Source organism: Misgurnus anguillicaudatus, chromosome 24 (genome assembly GCF_027580225.2).
Source record: "Misgurnus anguillicaudatus chromosome 24, ASM2758022v2, whole genome shotgun sequence".
Classification (NCBI taxonomy): Eukaryota; Metazoa; Chordata; class Actinopteri; order Cypriniformes; family Cobitidae; genus Misgurnus; species Misgurnus anguillicaudatus.
In genome coordinates, this window is record NC_073360.2 from 31,584,680 (window position 1) to 31,604,964 (window position 20,285).

At 41.3% G+C, this 20,285-nt stretch overlaps 2 protein-coding genes across 2 annotated transcripts in view; both read right to left on the reverse strand.

The window, feature by feature from the left end:
• Window positions 1-20,285, reverse strand: part of LOC129438894 (C3a anaphylatoxin chemotactic receptor-like) — a 391,623-nt gene that overhangs the window by 226,654 nt on the left and 144,684 nt on the right. The window lies entirely within an intron of this gene.
• LOC129438408 (integrin alpha-L) overlaps window positions 1-20,285 on the reverse strand; it is a 109,588-nt gene that overhangs the window by 5,163 nt on the left and 84,140 nt on the right. Inside the window, exon 21 of the mRNA XM_073863010.1 lies at window positions 12-139. Within this exon, the coding sequence (XP_073719111.1) occupies window positions 12-139 (128 nt within the window). The remainder of the gene's footprint in view (window positions 1-11; window positions 140-20,285) is intronic.

Below are 20,285 nucleotides of genomic sequence, written 5' to 3' on the forward strand. Positions count from 1 at the left end.
TACAGTCTGACCTTGTAAGTGATGCTGAGAGATTTTGGCCTTCTGTCCTCCAGAGAGAGATTCAGATACGTGACAGAATATTTACTCACTCTGGCAAACAGGAAAACAACAGCAGATCCTTTAAATTCCACAATCTTACATCATGTCAATGTGAGGATAGCATACAGAACTTACCTGGAAGGTTGAATAGGTTACATTTACTGAACAAGCCAACTAGCGTAAAGTTCGCATACTTGTCATTCCACATTACAGAACCCATTGAATTACATAATTACAGAAGCAGCATTATGGCGGACTCTCGCGGCTGTAAACGGTAATGATGTCTCTTGCACCATAAATGTCAACATTAATTCATACTGACTTACAAGGTGCACCTGACTGTAAGACGCAGCACCAGCCAATTTATGAAAAAAATTGGTTTATAGACCAAAAAATACAGTATATGTTTCTCTAAAAAACAATGCAGTAGGCAGTTATATTGAAGGCAGCCTCTTTTTTAAAATGCTCGGTCTGTGTCCAAAGGTCTGTTTTTGTTATGGTCCAATAGGGTATTTCGGCAGCTCGGTTGGCAGTTATCACAGTTGCTTTAATGACCCATAAATGCAACCTCCGTTATGAGCCACAGATTGAATAAAAATCCACACAAGCAGGTTTGTATATAGCAGGCAACAAAACATAAAAAAGAGCAGATAAACTTGTCCCCAATATTTTGAATATAGACTGTGGTACCAAGTGGGTCATTATACAAAAAAGGTGGAATTTGGGTGATGGAAATCTGCTTAAATGAACTTCTTTCAACATACCCAAAACTTTAATAGCATTAATTAACTTGTCAAATCTATGAATCCGCAAAACAGGGAGCTTAATCTATTTTTTACTTTTTTATACATTTTAATAAAGAATACATGAGTCATTTATTTGTCATTGGTGTGATTTAAACAACATTAATGTTGATACTAAATATTTTTCTCATTACAGCTTGTATATTTAGTTAAAGGTTGAGTAGAGGAATGATAATAGCAAGAAAAATAATTGATTATTAATATTTGTTTAATTAAACTCTTCATCTTTACCCAGCATTGTATGAAATTATTTGATTCTCAGTTTGACTTTTTTCTTTAAAACCAACAAAAACCAAAATATTCAACCATAAAGGCTTTGATGCAAAGACTGAAATATCAATAATGTTTTACATCCCATATTAACAACAAAATATTACTAGAAAGTACAAGAAAATACATTCATAACACCAAAACTTGGTTTAACACCAATGACACAATGTAACACCAATGACAAAATTAGAACATAATAATAATGAATAATGAATATGATAAAACGTATAAACTTTTAGAAGAATTTTCCATCTTGTTTTGTTTTTATGCTTTTATGTTGGTCAGTTAAAGTAATAGTGCTTAGGAAGTACTCATTAGAAAAGTAACACCAATGACAGTAACACCATGTCACGATACAAATAAGGGAGAACCCAAACGCAGACGAAGGTACAAAATAAACTGAAGGTTTATTTAATAAATAAACACAAAAACCCACGTGGGGGTTAAACAGGTGATGAACACAGAAACAGTAACATAAAACCAGGAACAAACACGAGATACAAAATAACCAAAGACTCTGAGAATGTGATATAGGCAACCCGGATGACGGGAACTAAACACACAGAATCTCGACGAACGAACGAGCACACGACAGAGAACGAGAGGGCATTATAAAGACACAACACAAATGGGGAACAGGTGAACATAATTAATTACTCAAGACGAGAGCACATAAGGGAGTAGGGTGAAAGTGACAAGACACTGGGAACACGTGACACCAACATCTGATGTGACCACATGTGTCCCCACACAAAACACAATGCTGCCATGATCTTGCCCTCTGAGATCAGACCTGAATCTCACACAAAGGTCTGGCAAGACCATGACAGCGACAAGACACTGGGAACACGTGGAAGCCACACATATAATATCACTCCACATGTCCCCACACAGAACATAGTACTGTCATGGACTTGCCAAATGTACTCAGAACTGAAATAGTACAAAAGGTCTGGCAAGCCCATGACACACCAATGATGGTAACACTAATGACAATTTACAGAAAAAAACTAATATTTAAAAAAAATGGCTGCCATTAGCTATGTGCTATTTCATCAGAGAAGTAACAATCACATACTTATTCAGTATAATGTATTTTTATGTAAAGATCTTAACACTCCCAGCTATAAAAAGAGTAACACTAATGCCATACAAAAAATCTTATCTCAAAATTCTTAGATATATCATGATATTTTAGACAAATAAGGTAAGACATAAGTAAAACCTTTTGCCTTCCTCCACTGCACTTCTTTCACTGACCTCTTGACCCATGAAAAACTTCAAAGAGCTTATGCATTGTTTTAAAATAAAAGTGCTTTGGGTAGGGTAACACCAATGACATAAATTTGGTGGACAAATTTTTATTTGATATTATTCATATTAATAGTGTATTTTTTACCATTTCAGTGTTGTAGTAAATTCATACAGGGTTAGTAGATGTAAATTAGATTTGTTTGATAAAAAACATGGTTTTAAATAATAAGTACACTGTTGAACTTCCATGTATGATCAAAGGGACAGGACAATTTTCAGCACCAGACATTTAAAAAAAAGTTTAAAAAAAGAAAAAAAAAAGTAAATTAAATAAATAAACTCTCTCATAATTTTAAGGACAGTCTATATTTATTAAATATATATGATTATAGTATTATTGGGTCAAATTAAATGATTAAGGGGTCTGCAAAAGCAAGGGACATGCACTTCCACCTTTTTTGTAGAATGACCCAAGTTCAAACTGCTAGAAGTGAATGTTACATACAGCTCCTTTAATGCAGATGGGTCTTTCCATTAAAGCACAGAAACAGTCAGAGAGAAAGAAACAGACAGACAGACTGAAGTGAAATGCTCTGCGATTGACAATTTTGATAATCATAATTAGTTTGAGGGAGTTTATTTAGAGATAAGTAGTTTGGAGTACAGCTCACTCACAGAGTAATATCCAAGTTAATGGGGACCTGAACCGCTATACTCCTCTTCACTGTGCCATCAGTGATGTTAGCGTTGTTATCACTGTGAAAAAATATGCAGAAATTTCCTGCCAATTAATTCAATAGTCATTTAGTTTTAAACTCATATACTAATAATATATACTTAAAGGTGCATTGTGTAACTTTTAGAGGATCTCTTGACAGAAATGTAATAACTATATTATCAGAAGTGTATAAAGACCTTACATAATGAACTCGTCCCCTTGGAATTTTAAGGTTCTATCTGCGTTCTGAGCAGTTTTGAGATATTGAGCTTCAAAGTTTTTGCATTACATATAGCAAAACTTACATGGGGAAGAAGTTTCTTTCAAACATGAAAATAACAGGGACCCTAAATGCATTCTAAATATACAATATCAAAATCCTCTCAAATTTCTAAATGTGGATTTTTGGAAGGGGTCAAATGCAGATAGAACCTTCTAATTCTAAAACAACACTTTTCGCTAAGAATTATAAGGTTCTATCTGCAAAAACATTATTTAAACATTGTTACAAAATTAATGTTGTAACAATTTTTTAACATGTGTTAGAAAGTAACATTTTAATCCTTTCTATGACATTTAATATTTTTATTTTTAGCACTTTTATCTCTAAAAGTCTGATTTTACATTGCTCTTTTACAACATTGCTTCTTCCCTCTTCTGCCTCAGTTTCTCTCCCATCCTCCTGTATTTGTCGGGTTCATTACAAATTTTTTGACTATTTTGTTTTAGCATGTTATACCATTCCCTACTGAAAAATCCAGCTAAGACCAGCATAAGCTGGTGAGCTGGTTTGAGCTGGTCTCAAAACTTGGTTTTAGCAGGTCTCCCAGCTTGGTTTTAGCAGGTATTGCTGGTGTAGTAAGCTGGTCTAGCTGTGTTTTGGTCACCTTTAAGCTGGTCTAGCTGGACTAGCTACTGCCACCTTAAACCAGCTAAAACCAGCTGCCAGCTTATGCTGGTTTTAGCTGGATTTTTCAGTAGGATTGAGCAGCTACAGGCTACAATCATTCTGAAATAATTTTAATACTGAGGGAACTGCTTTAACAATCTTTCACATGTTTACATTTTGACATAACAATCATAGCATACTGTAAACACACTTTTTTTTGGGTAGGATAGGTTAGTTCGTTTTTTCTGTATTTTTTATCTTAGTGCTTGCCTCTTAATATCAGGAACTAAGAAGCTAGCACTGCTGGCTAGTGTGGTGTCTAACTATGAAAACAATCTCCTCAGCAAGACCTAAAAAAGACTGCCCCTACTGAAAAATCCAGCAAAGACCAGCACAAGCTGGTAGCCGGTTCCAGCCGGTCCAAGGCGGCAGTAGCTGGTGTAAGCTGGTCCAACCAGCCTGGCAAAGCTGGTCAAGCTGGTGGGTCAGCTGGTCTTCCAGCATGACCAGATAAGTCCAGCTAGACCAACTTAAAAAGTGACCAAAACACAGCTAGACCAGCTTAAAAAGTGACCAAAACACAGCTAGACCATCTGAAAAAGTGACCAAAACACAGCTAGACCATCTGAAAAAGTGACCAAAACACAGCTAGACCAGCTTAAAAAGTTACCAAAACACAGCTAGACCAGCTTAAAAAAATGACCAAAACACAGCTAGACCAGCTTAAAAAGTGACCAAAACACAGCTAGACCAGCTTAAAAAGTGACCAAAACACATCTAGACCAGCTTAAAAAATGACCAAAACACATCTAGACCATATTAAAAAGTGACCAAAAGACAGCTAGACCAGCTTAAAAAGTGACCAAAACTCAGCTATAGCAGCTTAAAAAATGACCAAAACACAGCTTAAAAAGTGACCAAAACACAGCTAGACCAGCTTAAAAAGTGACCAAAACACAGCTAGACCATCTGAAAAAGTGACCAAAACACAGCTAGACCAGCTTAAAAAGTTACCAAAACACAGCTAGACCAGCTTAAAAAGTTACCAAAACACAGCTAGACCATCTGAAAAAGTGACCAAAACACAGCTAGACCAGCTTAAAAAGTTACCAAAACACAGCTAGACCAGCTTAAAAAGTTACCAAAACACATCTAGACCAGCTTAAAAAGTTACCAAAACACAGCTAGACCATCTGAAAAAGTGACCAAAACACAGCTAGACCAGCTTAAAAAGTTACCAAAACACAGCTAGACCAGCTTAAAAAGTTACCAAAACACAGCTAGACCAGCTTAAAAAAATGACCAAAACACAGCTAGACCAGCTTAAAAAGTGACCAAAACACAGCTAGACCAGCTTAAAAAGTGACCAAAACACATCTAGACCAGCTTAAAAAATGACCAAAACACAGCTAGACCAGCTTAAAAAGTGACCAAAACACAGCTAGACCAGCTTCCTATACCAGCAATACCAGCAAAAACCAAGCTGGGAGACCATGCTAAAACCATCTCACCAGCTTAGGATGGATTTTACAGTAGGGTGAACTTGCCTAAAATTCTGGCTGTCGATCTTAAGGTTTCCTCAAAACTTTGCGTTGCGTGCCATATTCCTCACAGATATTGTGTGTCTGTGATTTTTCCTGTCGTCAAGGACAAAGCCGGCAACACCACATATAGGGACAGTTTCACAGACAGGGATTAGACTAGTCCTAGAATAAAATAAATGTAAGAGCTGTCCAAACTGAAAACAACTTGCACTGACATATCTTAAAATACATCAGTGCCCTTTGTTTAGTCTTAAAATGCACACAAGTAATACTTTTAGTAAGGCATGTTTGTTAAATATTTTCTAATGAAACTAAGTTCTAGTTCTGGCTTAAGCTAATCCCTGTCTGAGAAACCACCCCATAAAGTTGATCCTGATTGGTCCCCTTCTGTGCATTCGAAGTGCTGATTAGCTCACGCAGATAGAACCTTATAGAGCCAACTTAGAGTTCGATTTTGTAAATAGAATCTTTTTGTTTTTTTAATAAAACATCCCAAAATGTACAAAACTTAAAATAAAACATCACATAATGTAAATAAGTTGTCACAGAGTAAGAATATGTGAATAACTCAATTTTGACAAAAATGTTAGATAGAACCTTATAATTCCAAGGGGACGAACTGTCTTGTTTTTATTACTTAACCCTTGTGTGGTGTTCGGGTCTGTGGGACCCAGTTTTAATGTTTACTAAAAGAAAAATTATGCAATTAATTGTTGTTTCAACCTCAGATTCATTGGCCTTGGCTTATTTTCTATAAAGAACATAAAAATAATCAACTTTAATGACTCTACACTGTACACCCCCCTAAATATTTATATTACATATGTGGTGTTCAAGTCCACTGGACCCGGGGGTAATAAGAGAGTGAAAATTGAATGTGCTTTGTAACTTCACTTTGTTTTTCACTTATCTGGGACTCCTGTGAGTGCATGAGTGTGTTTGTATATATGTCTGTAGATATGTGATGGATGCATGTCAGAGTTTTGTCCTTCTGCACTTGCTGTAACAGCGCAAGGATACAACATGTTATATATCATGCATGAACATTTGTCTGCCCCCACTGTCCCAAACACTTTACCTTTTGTCTAACAGGAACTATTCTACATTTTACCATTATATCCCTTACAAAAAATAACCATGATTGTATTATAGTAAAAGTGTAGTAATCATGGTAAACTGGTGTATTGATTACTATTTGTAAAACCATGAGTTACCACAAAACCTATGGTGTGTGTGTGTGTGTGTGTGTGTTTGTGTGTGTATGGGTGTGTGTGAGAGAGTGAGAAATAGGAAAAATAAAATTTCATATCCAAGCATTTTCATCATTTTAGGTTGTAGCCAAAATAGTCCAGGCAAACTAACTCATTTTGGAGCAAAAAATAGAAGTAATTGTAAAATATTTTTTTTCAGCACAGATCATTTCTATGAGGTGTCCAGAACAACATACTAAAAGTCCTAAGAAATCCTAGTTGAGGAAATATGTTAATTTCTCATCAATCCGAAATGTGTGCCAATAAGGCCAGACTACAGTACAACCCAATGGGGCTATTTTTTCCTTTACTCCTATCAAAATGAAACTTTACACAATGAAAGTACCCATGAAAAGTATTTTTTTTTTGTATTACAAGTTGCTTTGAAAATTAAATGTAATATGCAAATGAGCTATACACTAATCAAATATGCCCAAAATACACCCAAAAGTAACGTTTTGGTATTACAAGTTCTTTTGAAATGAATTTGAATATCCACATGAGCTTTACACTTATTTAATATGTCCTACTTTGCATAGACAGAAACACCATTCATATGTTTGATAAATATATCGGCCCAATGTTCATCCAATCATCCGCTGCTTCCAAACTAGCCTCCAACCCGAAAACTGTCTGGCCTGGCAGCTCCTGCCAGCTGCACAACCCCCGCTGGCACAATCCTCAGGGTCACGGAGGAACACAAGCCTGAACAGAAGGGGAGGGTTGTGTTTTTTTGTTTGTGTTTTTGTTTTTACATTTTTTATGTTTTTTATCCAGCCTGGATCCTCAACCCCTTCTCTGTGACTTTTGATCCGGGCACCCCCATATCATTTCCTGGTTTGTTCTTTACTTGGTTCTTCCCCTCTGGGTCATATTCATCTGATAAAATTGCCTCACTAAAGCAATCTGAATTGCAGCACTAGCAAAATCTGTACAATTTAAATGCATGTTAAGTTAGAAAATAGATCAACACAGTAAATGCATTAACAAAACACAAGAAAGACTGATTCCTTTTTTCTTAAGGTCACTAGTATAACAGCATAAATGTACCTGAGGTTTCCTTGCAGCATTGATATGGGTAAAAAAATTGCATTGCAAAATACATTCATTACAATGCAGTGCAATTGGCCATTTATTTTGTTGGGGCACTATTATGGGTCAGTGCTGAAACAGTTTATATAAAATCCTCTTATGTTTCTGAATTTAAATGACATTTTTATTAAAGAATGTGTAATTGATTGTTTTCCATTCTTACATTTTAATCAGGGAACAAAAACCCTACCGTATTATAGATTTTTATTTAAAAGCAACTAAATGATTTCAGACTTTTTCCATTCAAGATGACACATCGAGCTCTTCAAACAATCCAATCCCAATCATTTTGAGGCTGCTATTCTACATCTCGTTTATTTGGCATAGGAAAGGGATGGCACTGAAAAAAGTAAAGAATGACACTAGCTTTCTCAAACAAGCTAAGGTGTTTAGCCAGTCACAGGAAAATGTGGGAAAAGGCATCATCATTGCAGGTGAAAAAGCTCTAGTTGTCAGGAACAAGAGACTCAATTGCAGGTAAAACACAAATTTATTATAAAGTTGCAAAACAATGAAAAGTCTCTTAAAGCTCGGCCCAGGATTGGATGGATAGGCAGAAACAACCAGGCAGATGACCGGCGGAGAACCCAGATCCTCAGAGCCGACTACAAGGCCAACTGGAACCTCAGTGTACGACAATGCCAGCAGAGATGGAGTTGATAGCTGATAGGCTCTGGGAGACAAAGTCAGTGCTGACTACAAGGCCAACTGGAAACCCAGTGTACGGCAGCGTCAGCAGAGAACCCTGTATCCGACCCGGGTGGCGAGCGTTGAGGTGAAGAGGCAGAGAGGCTGGGCTGAAGAGTAGAGGTAGAGAATCCTGGCTGGACTGAAGAGGCAGGGAGGCTCGACTGGACTGAAGAGGCAGGAGAGAGGATGAGACTGGTGGGCAAACTAAAAGAACAAAAGAAAGAAAAAACAGCAAAAAAACAAAAAGGCAAGGAACGAAGGACAAAAACTAAACTTAAACCAAATCAAAGTATCAACAAAAGATAAACTTGAACAAACAATAAGACTGGAAGACTAGACTTAAAGATCAGCAATGCTAGAACAAGAGAACAACACATTCTGACAGAGACAAAGGGAACCATGAGGGGAATATAAATGGTGTTTAATCATAGGGAACAGGTGTGGTGATGAGTGAATGAATAAAGGTCAACGAGGGGGCGGGGTAACAAACGAGACACCAAACACATGTCAAACAAAGACCATGTGCTCCACAAACAACAAACACACAGCCATGGTTCATGACTGAGCTGACCTGACCAAATTCCTAACAGTACCCCCTCCCCCAGGAACGTCACCAGACGTCCCAGGAAAAGGACCATGATGCCGGCGGAAGTCCTGGATCAACGACTGGTCCAAGATGTCACGGCCTGGAACCCATGACCTCTCCTCAGGACCGTAACCCTCCCAGTCCACCAGGTACTGAAAGCCCCTACCACGACGTCGCACAGCCAGGATTCTCCGTACAGTATAAGCAGGAGAGCCATCCACCATGAGTGGGGGAGGGGGGGCAGGGGCAGAGACAGGAGTACTGTGGGGAGAAGACAACACAGGTTTAACCCTGGACACATGAAATACAGGGTGAACCCGACCAAGAACAGGGGGAAGCTTGAGCTTGACAGTCACCGGACTGAGCACCTTAGTGATCCGGTATGGCCCAATGAACTTAGGAGCTAGCTTACGAGATGAGCCCCTGAGAGGCAAGTCCTTAGTGGAAAGCCATACTCGTTGACCACAGATATAGGTGGGTTGCTGGGTCCGATGTCTGTCAGCGGCTGCTTTGTTCCGTCTTGAGGTCTGGGCCAGGACCTTCTCCGCCTTCCTCCAGGTGCGACGACACCTCTGGACAAAGGCAAAGGCAGATGGAACAGCAGCGTCAGGTTCCTGTGAAGGAAACAGAGGGGGTTGATAACCTAAAGATGTCTGAAATGGGGACATACCTGTTGATGCCACAGGTAAGGAGTTATGGGCATACTCAATCCAAGGTAGTTGTTGACACCAGGAGTTCGGATTATGAGACGACAGGCAGCGGAGGGCTCTTTCGAGATCCTGGTTGGCTCGTTCACACTGCCCATTGGTCTGAGGATGGAAACCAGACAACAGACTCGCACAGGCCCCGATCTGTCGACAGAACTCCTTCCAAAACCGTGAGACAAACTGGGGACCCCTATCTGAAACCAGGTCAACAGGAAGACCATGAATACGGAAGACATGTTCAACCATGATTTCAGCAGTCTCTTTAGCAGTGGGGAGTTTGGGAAGTGGGATGAAATGAACTGCTTTGGAGAAGCGGTCCACCACTGTCAGTATAACAGTGTTACCTCTCGACAAGGGAAGCCCTGTGACAAAGTCTAGAGCAATATGTGACCATGGACGAGAGGGAATGGGAAAGGGCTGGAGCAGACCAACGGGAGGCTGATTAGAACTCTTGTTCTGGGTGCATACAGAACAAGCCAACACAAACTGCCTGACGTCGACCTGCATAGAAGGCCACCAGAATCGTTGACGGATGGCAGTCATCGTTCTGCGAACACCTGGGTGACAGACCAGCTTGGACTCATGACCCCACCGGAGGACATCAGGTCGCAGCACCTCCGGCACAAACAACTGACCCGCTGGACACCCCCCCGGCACTTCAACCTCTCGACCAGCCTCCCTGACCCGCCTCTCAATCTCCCAAGAAAGAGAGCCCACCACCACACCCTCTGGGAGGATGGTCTCAATCTGACTCTCCCCCTCAGGAGGCTCGAACAAACGAGAGAGCGCATCAGGCTTAACATTCTTGGGACCTGGCCGATACGAGAGGGAAAAGTTAAACCGGCCAAAGAAGAGTGCCCAGCGGGCCTGCCGCGAACTAACCCTCCTGGCTGAACGGATGTATTCCAAATTTTTATGATCCGTCCAAACCAGGAAGGGTTGTACTGCTCCCTCCAACCAGTGGCGCCACTCACCCAATGCCAACCTGACTGCCAACAACTCCAGATTCCCTATGTCATAGTTGCGTTCGGCTGGGCTGAGCCGGTGGGAGAAAAAGGCACACGGATGCACCTTCCCATCTTTGGGTGAACGCTGAGATAAGACCGCGCCTACCCCGACACTGGAAGCATCCACCTCAACAATGAACTGGAGGTCAGGATCTGGAACAGAAAGCACAGGAGCAGTGACAAAACGGGACTTAAGCTTATCAAAGGCCTCCTGAGCTCTATCATTCCACTTAAACTGAACCTTAGAGGAGGTGAGTGCTGTAAGGGGTGCAGCTACCTGACCAAAGTTCCTGATAAATCGCCGGTAGAAGTTGGTGAAGCCCAGGAATCGCTGCAGAGCTTTTCTAGAGTCGGGGACTGGCCACTCGGCAACGGCCCTTACCTTAGCAGGATCGGGTCTAATCTCTCCCACCGCAATGATATGTCCCAGGAACGAAACTGACTCTTTGTGGAATTCACACTTCTCCGCCTTGACAAAGAGCTGGTTCTCCAGCAGCCGTTGAAGGACTCTGCGGACATGTTGAGTGTGTACCTGCTTAGATGGGGAAAAAATCAAAATATCATCCAGGTACACAAAGACAAACTGATTGATCATGTCTCTCAACACATCGTTCACCAGAGCCTGGAAGACAGCGGGGGCATTAGTAAGCCCGAAGGGAAGGACCAGGTATTCAAAATGTCCCGTAGGGGTGTTGAAGGCTGTCTTCCCCTCATCTCCCTCTCGGATCCGAACCAGATGATAAGCATTGCGGAGGTCTAATTTGGTGAAGACCTGTGCTCCCTGCAAGAGTTCAAAGGCAGAAGACATAAGAGGTAGGGGATACCTGTTCTTAACTGTAATGTCGTTCAAACCTCGATAATCAATGCAAGGCCGCAGGGAGCCATCCCTCTTCTTCACGAAGAAGAAACCTGCACCCGCCGGAGATGAGGAGGGGCGGATGAGACCAGCTTTGAGAGATTCTTGAATGTATTTCTCCATAGCCTCTCTTTCAGGACCAGACAGGGAAAATAAACGACCCTTAGGCGGAGAAGTGCCTGGGAGGAGATTGATGGCACAGTCATACGGCCGATGAGGAGGAAGAGATGTGGCTCGAGACTTGGAGAAAACCAGACGAAGATCCAAATACTCCACCGGCACCCCGGAGACGTCGGCAGCCTCCACCTGAAACACAGAAGAACAAGACACAGAAGAAAAAGCTGCACCCAGACATGAACCATGGCAAGACGGACTCCAAGCCAAAATAGAATTGCCTGACCAATCAACGTGAGGATTGTGCTGCTTCAGCCAGGGATGCCCCAAAATAATGGGGGCATGAGGTGATTTCATCACTAGCAACTCAATTTCCTCACGATGATTGCCCGACACAACTAGACCTACCCGGGGAGTGCAGTGAGTGATAACAGAAATTAGACGACCCTGCAGAGACCAGGCATGAAGAGTTGATGAGAGGGGGAGTAAGGGTTAACCCCTGCTTAGTTATGGCATAATCGATGAAGTTTCCTTCTGCCCCGGAATCCAGCAGAGCCAGAACTTGATGGTTGGACTCCTTAAAGAAGAGAGAAACGTCCAAATGAGTCCGAGAACAGGGAAAAGAAGGAAGACGGCCCACCAGTACTCCCTGAATTACGCGTGGACCCGGGCTTTTACTGGACATCTAATGGCAATGTGGCCAGCCTTCCCACAGTACAGGCATAGCCCTCGAGTCAAACGGTCTTGTCTTTGCTGGGGAGTTAGACGAAGTCGCCCCACCTGCATGGGCTCAGGAGCTGTGGGCGAGGAAGTAGCTGGTGAAACCGCAGGTACCAGAGAGGTATTCTCAACCTCCATCTGAAACGAATGGAGGCGGCGCCGGTGTTCACGCCGACAGAGACGAGTCTCAACACGCAGTGCAAGGGCTATAATAGAATCCAGACTGCTGGGTAACTCCAGTCCCATGATCTCATCCTGGATGGAATCAGCCAGCCCCTCCAGGTAACGAGAACGAAGAGCTGCCTCATTCTATTCACAAGAGGCTGCTAAAGTCTTGAAAGTAATGGAATACTCGGTCACAGAATGAGTCCCCTGAGACAGGCGTGTCAAACGAGATGCTGCTTCCTCTCCTCTGGCAGAGCGATCAAACAGTTTTATCATTTCAGAGTGAAAACCCTCAAAAGAGTTACAAAAGGAGGCCTCAGAGTCCCAAACTGAAGTTCCCCACTCACGAGCTCGGCCAGACAATAGTGTTAGAACATAAGCTACCTTTGATCTCTCTGTGGGGTAGCGACGAGGTTGCAAAGCAAACACCAAGGAGCACTGAGACAAAAACGCCCGACAGGAATTAGGATCCCCATCATAAACGGGCGGGTTATTGGCATGGGGTTCAGGCTCATGATGAGAAACAGCAGATGATTCCGTGGATGCAGGACTAGCAGCAGCGCCCCGTTGGATCTCCTCGATCCGAATGTTGAGCTCCGCCACCCGGGTAGAGAGTTGGACTACCTCTCGTAGAGCAGCATCGAGCTGGGTGGCCTGTTGTCCTAAGAGTGCACCTTGCTGGGCGAGAGCTTGACGAATCTGATCTTGACCTGCTGAGTCCATGTTGGTCAGACTGACTGTCAGGAACAAGAGAGAGACTCAATTGCAGGTAAAACACAAATTTATTATAAAGTTGCAAAACAATGAAAAGTCTCTTAAAGCTCGGCCCAGGATTGGATGGATAGGCAGAAACAACCAGGCAGATGACCGGCGGAAAACCCAGATCCTCAGAGCCGACTACAAGGCCAACTGGAACCTCAGTGTACGACAATGCCAGCAGAGATGGAGTTGATAGCTGATAGGCTCTGGGAGACAAAGTCAGTGCTGACTACAAGGCCAACTGGAAACCCAGTGTACGGCAGCGTCAGCAGAGAACCCTGTATCCGACCCGGGTGGCGAGCGTTGAGGTGAAGAGGCAGAGAGGCTGGGCTGAAGAGTAGAGGTAGAGAATCCTGTCTGGACTGAAGAGGCAGGGAGGCTCAACTGGACTGAAGAGGCAGGAGAGAGGATGAGACTGGTGGGCAAACTAAAAGAACAAAAGAAAGAAAAAAAACAGCAAAAAAACAAAAAGGCAAGGAACGAAGGACAAAAACTAAACTTAAACCAAATCAAAGTATCAACAAAAGATAAACTTGAACAAACAATAAGACTGGAAGACTAGACTTAAAGATCAGCAATGCTAGAACAAGAGAACAACACGGTCTGACAGAGACAAAGGGAAACATGAGGGGAATCGAAAGGGTGTTTAATCATAGGGAACAGGTGCGGTGATGAGTGAATGAATTAAGGTCAACGAGGGGGCGGGGTAACAAACGAGACACCAAACACATGTCAAACAAAGACCATGTGCTCCACAAACAACAAACACACAGCCATGGTTCATGACTGAGCTGACCTGACCAAATTCCTAACACTAGTATCACTGTATGGGGGCAAAAGGATGAATAACTGGACATGCTGAGATACAGGCAATTCTTTAGTAAAGTAACTCAGAACTCATCTCCAGTGGAAGCTCAATCTCTCCCTCCAACGTCAGCAGCTGCAAAGTTCCATAGTCTTCAGGTCTTTTACCAAATTATGAAGTGGAAAGGGGGAAGTGAACCTATGGACCCAAAACCTTGGGGGTGCCATGTTTTGGATGGGAGATTAATGCCAATAATGACTGATCAGCCAAGCAGCGTAACGAGCCAACACCATGTCAATTTTTTCCCAGGCTGGGAGGACCAGCTTAAACCAGCTACTGCCACCTTAAATCAGCAAAAACCAGTTACCAGCTTATGCTGGTCTTAGCTGAATTTTTCAGTAGGGATTGTTAATCACTGCTATGACTAAACACATACGCATAGGTCTAAAAGGTACCAAATTGTGAAAAGCGCTATATAAATAAAATTGAATTGAAAAAAGTTAAATACATAAATAAGATGCTCACTTACATTATATGCTATAGCGTTACATTATAACCACATTATACTTTATAGCGGCATTTTCCGGGCTTCAGTTCTGGATGGCATGATGCACACAGCAGCTCTAAACTTCAGCTCAATCATTACATACGCAGAAAGATTGATCCATACCATTTAAAATCATGTTGACTTACTGCTGCACTTTTGTAGTTGATAGTTACGTCCACTGTAGTTGCAAGAAAGACTGCAGCACAAAGAGATGCACATGCAAAAAACATGGACCCCCTTGCACTAACATTTGTGGAGAATGTTGTGGTAATAGCTGTACAAACTCACAGTTGCCTGATTTATCAGATGAATATGACCCAGAGGGGAAGAACCAAGCAAAGAACAAACCAGGAACCGACATAGGAGGCGCCAGAACCAAGAGCCACAGAGAAGGGGTCGAGGATCCAGGCTGGATTTAAAAAAAAGATGTAAAAACAAAATCACCAAAAACACCAAAAAAGGCCTCCCCTTCTGTTGCTACCTTGTTGTGGTGGGGAGGCTTGTGTTCCTCCGTGACCCTGAAGATTATACCAGCGGGGGTTATACAGCTGGCAGGAACTACCAAGACAGGACGTTTTCAGGTTAGAGACCAGTCTAAAAGCAGCAGATGATTGGATGAACATTGGGCCGATATATTTATCATACATATGAATGATGTTTCTGCCTATGCAAATTAGGACATATTAAATAAGTGTAAAGCTCATGTGGATATTCAAATTCATTTCAAAAGAAACGTGTAATACCAAAAAGTTACTTTTGGGTGTATTTTGGGCATATTCGATTAGTGCATAGCTCATTTGCATATTAAAATTAATTTTCAAAGCAACTTGTAATACAAAAAAAATACCTTTCATGGGTACTTTCATTGTGTAAAGTTTCATTTTGATAGGAGTAAAGGAAAAAAAATAGCCCCATTGGGTTGTACTGTAGTCTGGCCTTATTGGCACACATTTCGGATTGATGAGAAATTAACATATTTCCTCAACTAGGATTTCTTAGGACTTTTAGTATGTTGTTCTGGACACCTCATAGGAATGATCTATGCTGAAAAAAATTATTTTACAATTAGTCTGTCGTAAAACGCTATTTTGCCTGGACTAAAAGCAACACATTGTACTGCAGTGTGTGTGGACATAAGATGGACAGGAAGACACAGTATACGTCTATAAAATGCAAGAAATGCATATGCAACACAGCTACACAGTAAAAATGTGCTTCTTATGTGTTGTGTTGGCTGGCATGAACAGGTTATGTGTTCAGTATGGATAATGTGTTATGATACCGCATCTTTTCAGATGGGGCTTGTGCTGTGTAGACGGACACAAATGTGTACAATTTCAAACTAAGTTCAAAGGATTAAACATCAAAGTGATGAAAAACTTATTTTAGATAAACATCTGGGGGAGAATATAATTTTCTTCTCTTATTTCATATTATCACAAAAACGAATAGCACTTTAATGTATAAATAGTCCTCTTCCAGTGGTAAATGACAAATATTAACCATAATTTCTGTTTATATTACTTGCAATGAGGCTAAAGTAATCATCTATAAACAGTTATACATAAATTTGTATGAATGCATTGGTTTAAGATACTAATAATGCTCTGGGTCCACTAGACCCACAAACATTGTCTAAGTAACAGAAATATGAACACCACACAAGGGTTAAGAATGAGCCGTTTTATCTATATACAGCTCTGGTTTCCTTACAAGGAAGTCGCCGTCATGTTTCTACAGTAAACATAAACAGAAGTGAAGTGAAATGCTTTGCAATTGACAATTTTGATAATCATAATTAGTTTGAGGGAGTTTATTTAGAGATAAGTAGTTTGGAGTACAGATCACTTACAGAGTGATATCCAAGTTAATGGGGACCTGAACCGCTATACTCCCCTTCACTGTGCCATCAGTGATGTTAGAGTTGTTATCACTGTGAAAAAATATGCAGAAATTTCCTGCCAATTAATTCAATAGTCATTTAGTTTTAAACTCATATACTAATAATATATACTTAAAGGTGGAAAAGAGGATGTTTGTTTAATACATTTTTGCAATGCTACCTGAAACTGTCTTTACTAAATGATAAAAGACTATTTATTAGGCGCACTGAAAGTAATAAAATTAATATATGTCATCTGTGCATAAGGTAGGGCCTTATAAACATCAGCCAATCGTTGATGCAATCATCGCAATCGTCATTGGCCCTCTGGCTTGTCAATCACTGCCATTACGTTTCTTGGGAGAGACGTGCGCGCTCCAGTAACGTTACACGAGTGACGCATGCGCATAGCGCATGAAACTCCGTCTTAAGTTTCGGTTTATTTTCATTTTCGCCCCTGCTTTCCTCCTCGAATCTGCACCATGGAAGAGAAGAAACCCGAAGGAGGACGCAAAAGAAAGAGTTTTTAAGTCGCTGAGAAGAGGAGAAATTTGTCAGAAGAATGTTATCTAACCAGAGTCGTTATTGGAGAAACATTTCAACACTGGAGAGCAATGAAGGAACAGAGAGGTGTCAGACGCGCAGGTCGCAAAAATTCTCTTCGAGAGGTAACAGTGATTATTCTTTCTTTGTGGAATAATTATTGTTGTACTGTTATTCAGGTATATCGACGTTGTTCTTGTACTGTAGTTGTAAGTGACCAGGCTGCTACACGCTAGTTGAAATGGGAGTAGCGTCGACTGATCTAACTTTACGTCTTATGTGTTTATTATCATATCTTTTCACATAATGAATCCACTGACGCGACACAGCATATGCCAGTGGTAAACAAACACTCGTGTTCAAATACTCGTGCACGAGTTATGGAAGGCGTTTCCTAGATATGAGCAGTGAAGGAGGGAGGCTGTTCTTGCGCATGCGCTTATTTAAAAAACTCAGTAACGGTCTTTGGATTCTCAGTCGGCGGAAACATCCTCTTTTGCGCCTTTAAAGGTGCATTGTGTAACTTTTAGAGGATGTCTTGACAGAAATGTAATAACTATATTATCAGAAGTGTATAAAGACCTTACATAATGAACTGTCTTGTTTTTATTACTTAAGAATGAGCCGTTTTTATCTACATACAGCGTTGGTATCCTTACAAGGAAGTCGCCGTCATATTTCTACAGTAAACATAAACAGACAAACGTATCTATAGAGCATGTTTTTTCATTTCTCGCAGACGGTGACGTGTTTGTCCTGTAGCGGCTACCGTGGCTTTACTATGTGCTCCAAAGGGAGGGGTGAGCTGTGGACTGTGCCATTGGTTGCAATTCAGAGTCTCAACACTAGATACCACTAAAATGTACACAATGGACCTTTAATAGATATACGGCTGATTTGACAAATATGAATGAAACCCTTTCTGCTTTCGTCATTGTTCACCTGTCGGCAATGATGATCATGTCCATCATATCTGGCCAGTCGTAGTCCCGATTTGTCACACGAAATGTTGCTAGAAACTCAGTCTTGAAAACAGCAGCAACACAGTAGCAGCAATGATTTGTGATTATTTGTTTGTCACACACCACTTGTAATGTTCCTATTTCCCACACTTTGAAAACACTGGTGTAATGAGTGGTTTTACAGTGTCACATTACGGTAATGTGTTGTGATGGCGTAATGAGTGACGTTACAGTGTCATACTACAGTAATGTGTCGCAATGACGTAATGAGTGACTTTACAGTGTCACGTTACGGTATTGTATCGCAATGACGTAATGAGTGACGTTACAGTGTCACATTGTGGTAATGTGTCACAATGACCTAATGAGTGACGTTACAGTCTCACGTTACAGTAATGTGTCGTGATACTGTAACATCATTTATTACATCGTCACATTAGGGTTATGTGTCGTGATGACGTAATGAGTGACGTTACAGTGTCAAGTTACGGTAATGTGTTACGGTAATGTGTGGTGATACTGTAACATCACTCATTACATCGTCACATTAGGGTTATGTGTCGTGATGACGTAATGAGTGACGTTACAGTGTCAAGTTATGGTAATGTGTCGCAATGATGTAATGAGTGACGTTACATTGTCACGTTAGGGTAATGTGTTGCAATGATGTAACGAGTGACGTTACAGTGTCCGGTTATGGTAATGAGTCGCAATAACGTAATGAGTGACGTAACAGCATCATGTTACAGTAATGTGTCGCGATGAAGTAATGAGTGACTTTACAGTGTCCTGTTACGGTAATGTGTCGCGATGCCGTAATGGGTGACATTACAGTGTCAAGTTAGGGTAATGTGTCACAATGCGTAAGGGTAATGTGTTGTGATGGCATAATGAGTGGCGTAACAGTGTCACATTACGGTAATGTGTCGCGATGACGTAATGAGTGACGTTACAGTGTCACGTTACGCTAATGTATCGCGATGACGTAATGAGTGACGTTACAGTGTCACTTTAGGGTTATGTGTCGCACTGACGTAATGAGTGACGTTACAGTGTCAAGTTACAGTTATGTGTCGCAATGACCTAATGAGTGACGTTACAGTGTCACGTTACGGTAATGTGTTGTGATACTGTAACATCACTCATTACATTGTCACATTAGGGATATGTGTCGTGATGACATAATGAGTGACATTACATTGTCAAGTTACGGTAATGTGTCGCAATGACCTAATGAGTGACGTTACAGTGTCACGTTACGGTAATGTGTCGTGATACTGTAACATCACTCATTACATTGTCCCATTAGGGTTATGTGTTGTGATGACGTAATGAGTGACGTTACATTGTCAAGTTATGGTAATGTGTCGCAATGACGTAACGAGTGACGTTACAGTGTCCTGTTATGGTAATGAGTTGCAACGACGTAATGAGTGACGTTACAGCGTCACGTTACAGTAATGTGTCGCGATGAAGTAATGAGTGAATTTACAGTGTCCTGTTACGGTAATGTGTCACGATGACGTAATGAGTGACGTTACGGTAATGTGTTGCAATGATGTATTGAGTAACGTTACAGTGTCAAGTTAGGGTAATCTGTCACGATGACATAAGGGTAATGCGTCTTGATGGCGTAATGAGTGACGTTACAGTGTCACGTTACGGTAATGTGTCGCGATGACGTAATGAGTGACGTTACAGTGTCATGTTAGGGTTATGTGTCGCAATGACGTAATGAGTGACGTACAGTGTCAAGTTACGGTAATGTGTCGCAATGACGTAATGAGTGACGTAAGAGTGTCACGTTACGGTAATGTGTTGCAATGACGTAATGAGTGACGTTACAGTGTCACGTTAGAGTTGTGTTTCACGGTGACGTAAGGATAATGTGTCGTGATGGCTTAATGAGTGACTTTACAGTGTCACGTTACGATAATATGTTGCGATTACATAATGAGTGACGTTACAGTGTCACTTTAGGGTAATGTGTCACGATGACTTAAGGGTAAAGTGTGGTGATGGCGTAATGAGTGATGTTACAGTTTCAAGTTACGGTAATGTGTCGCAATTACGTAATGAGTAA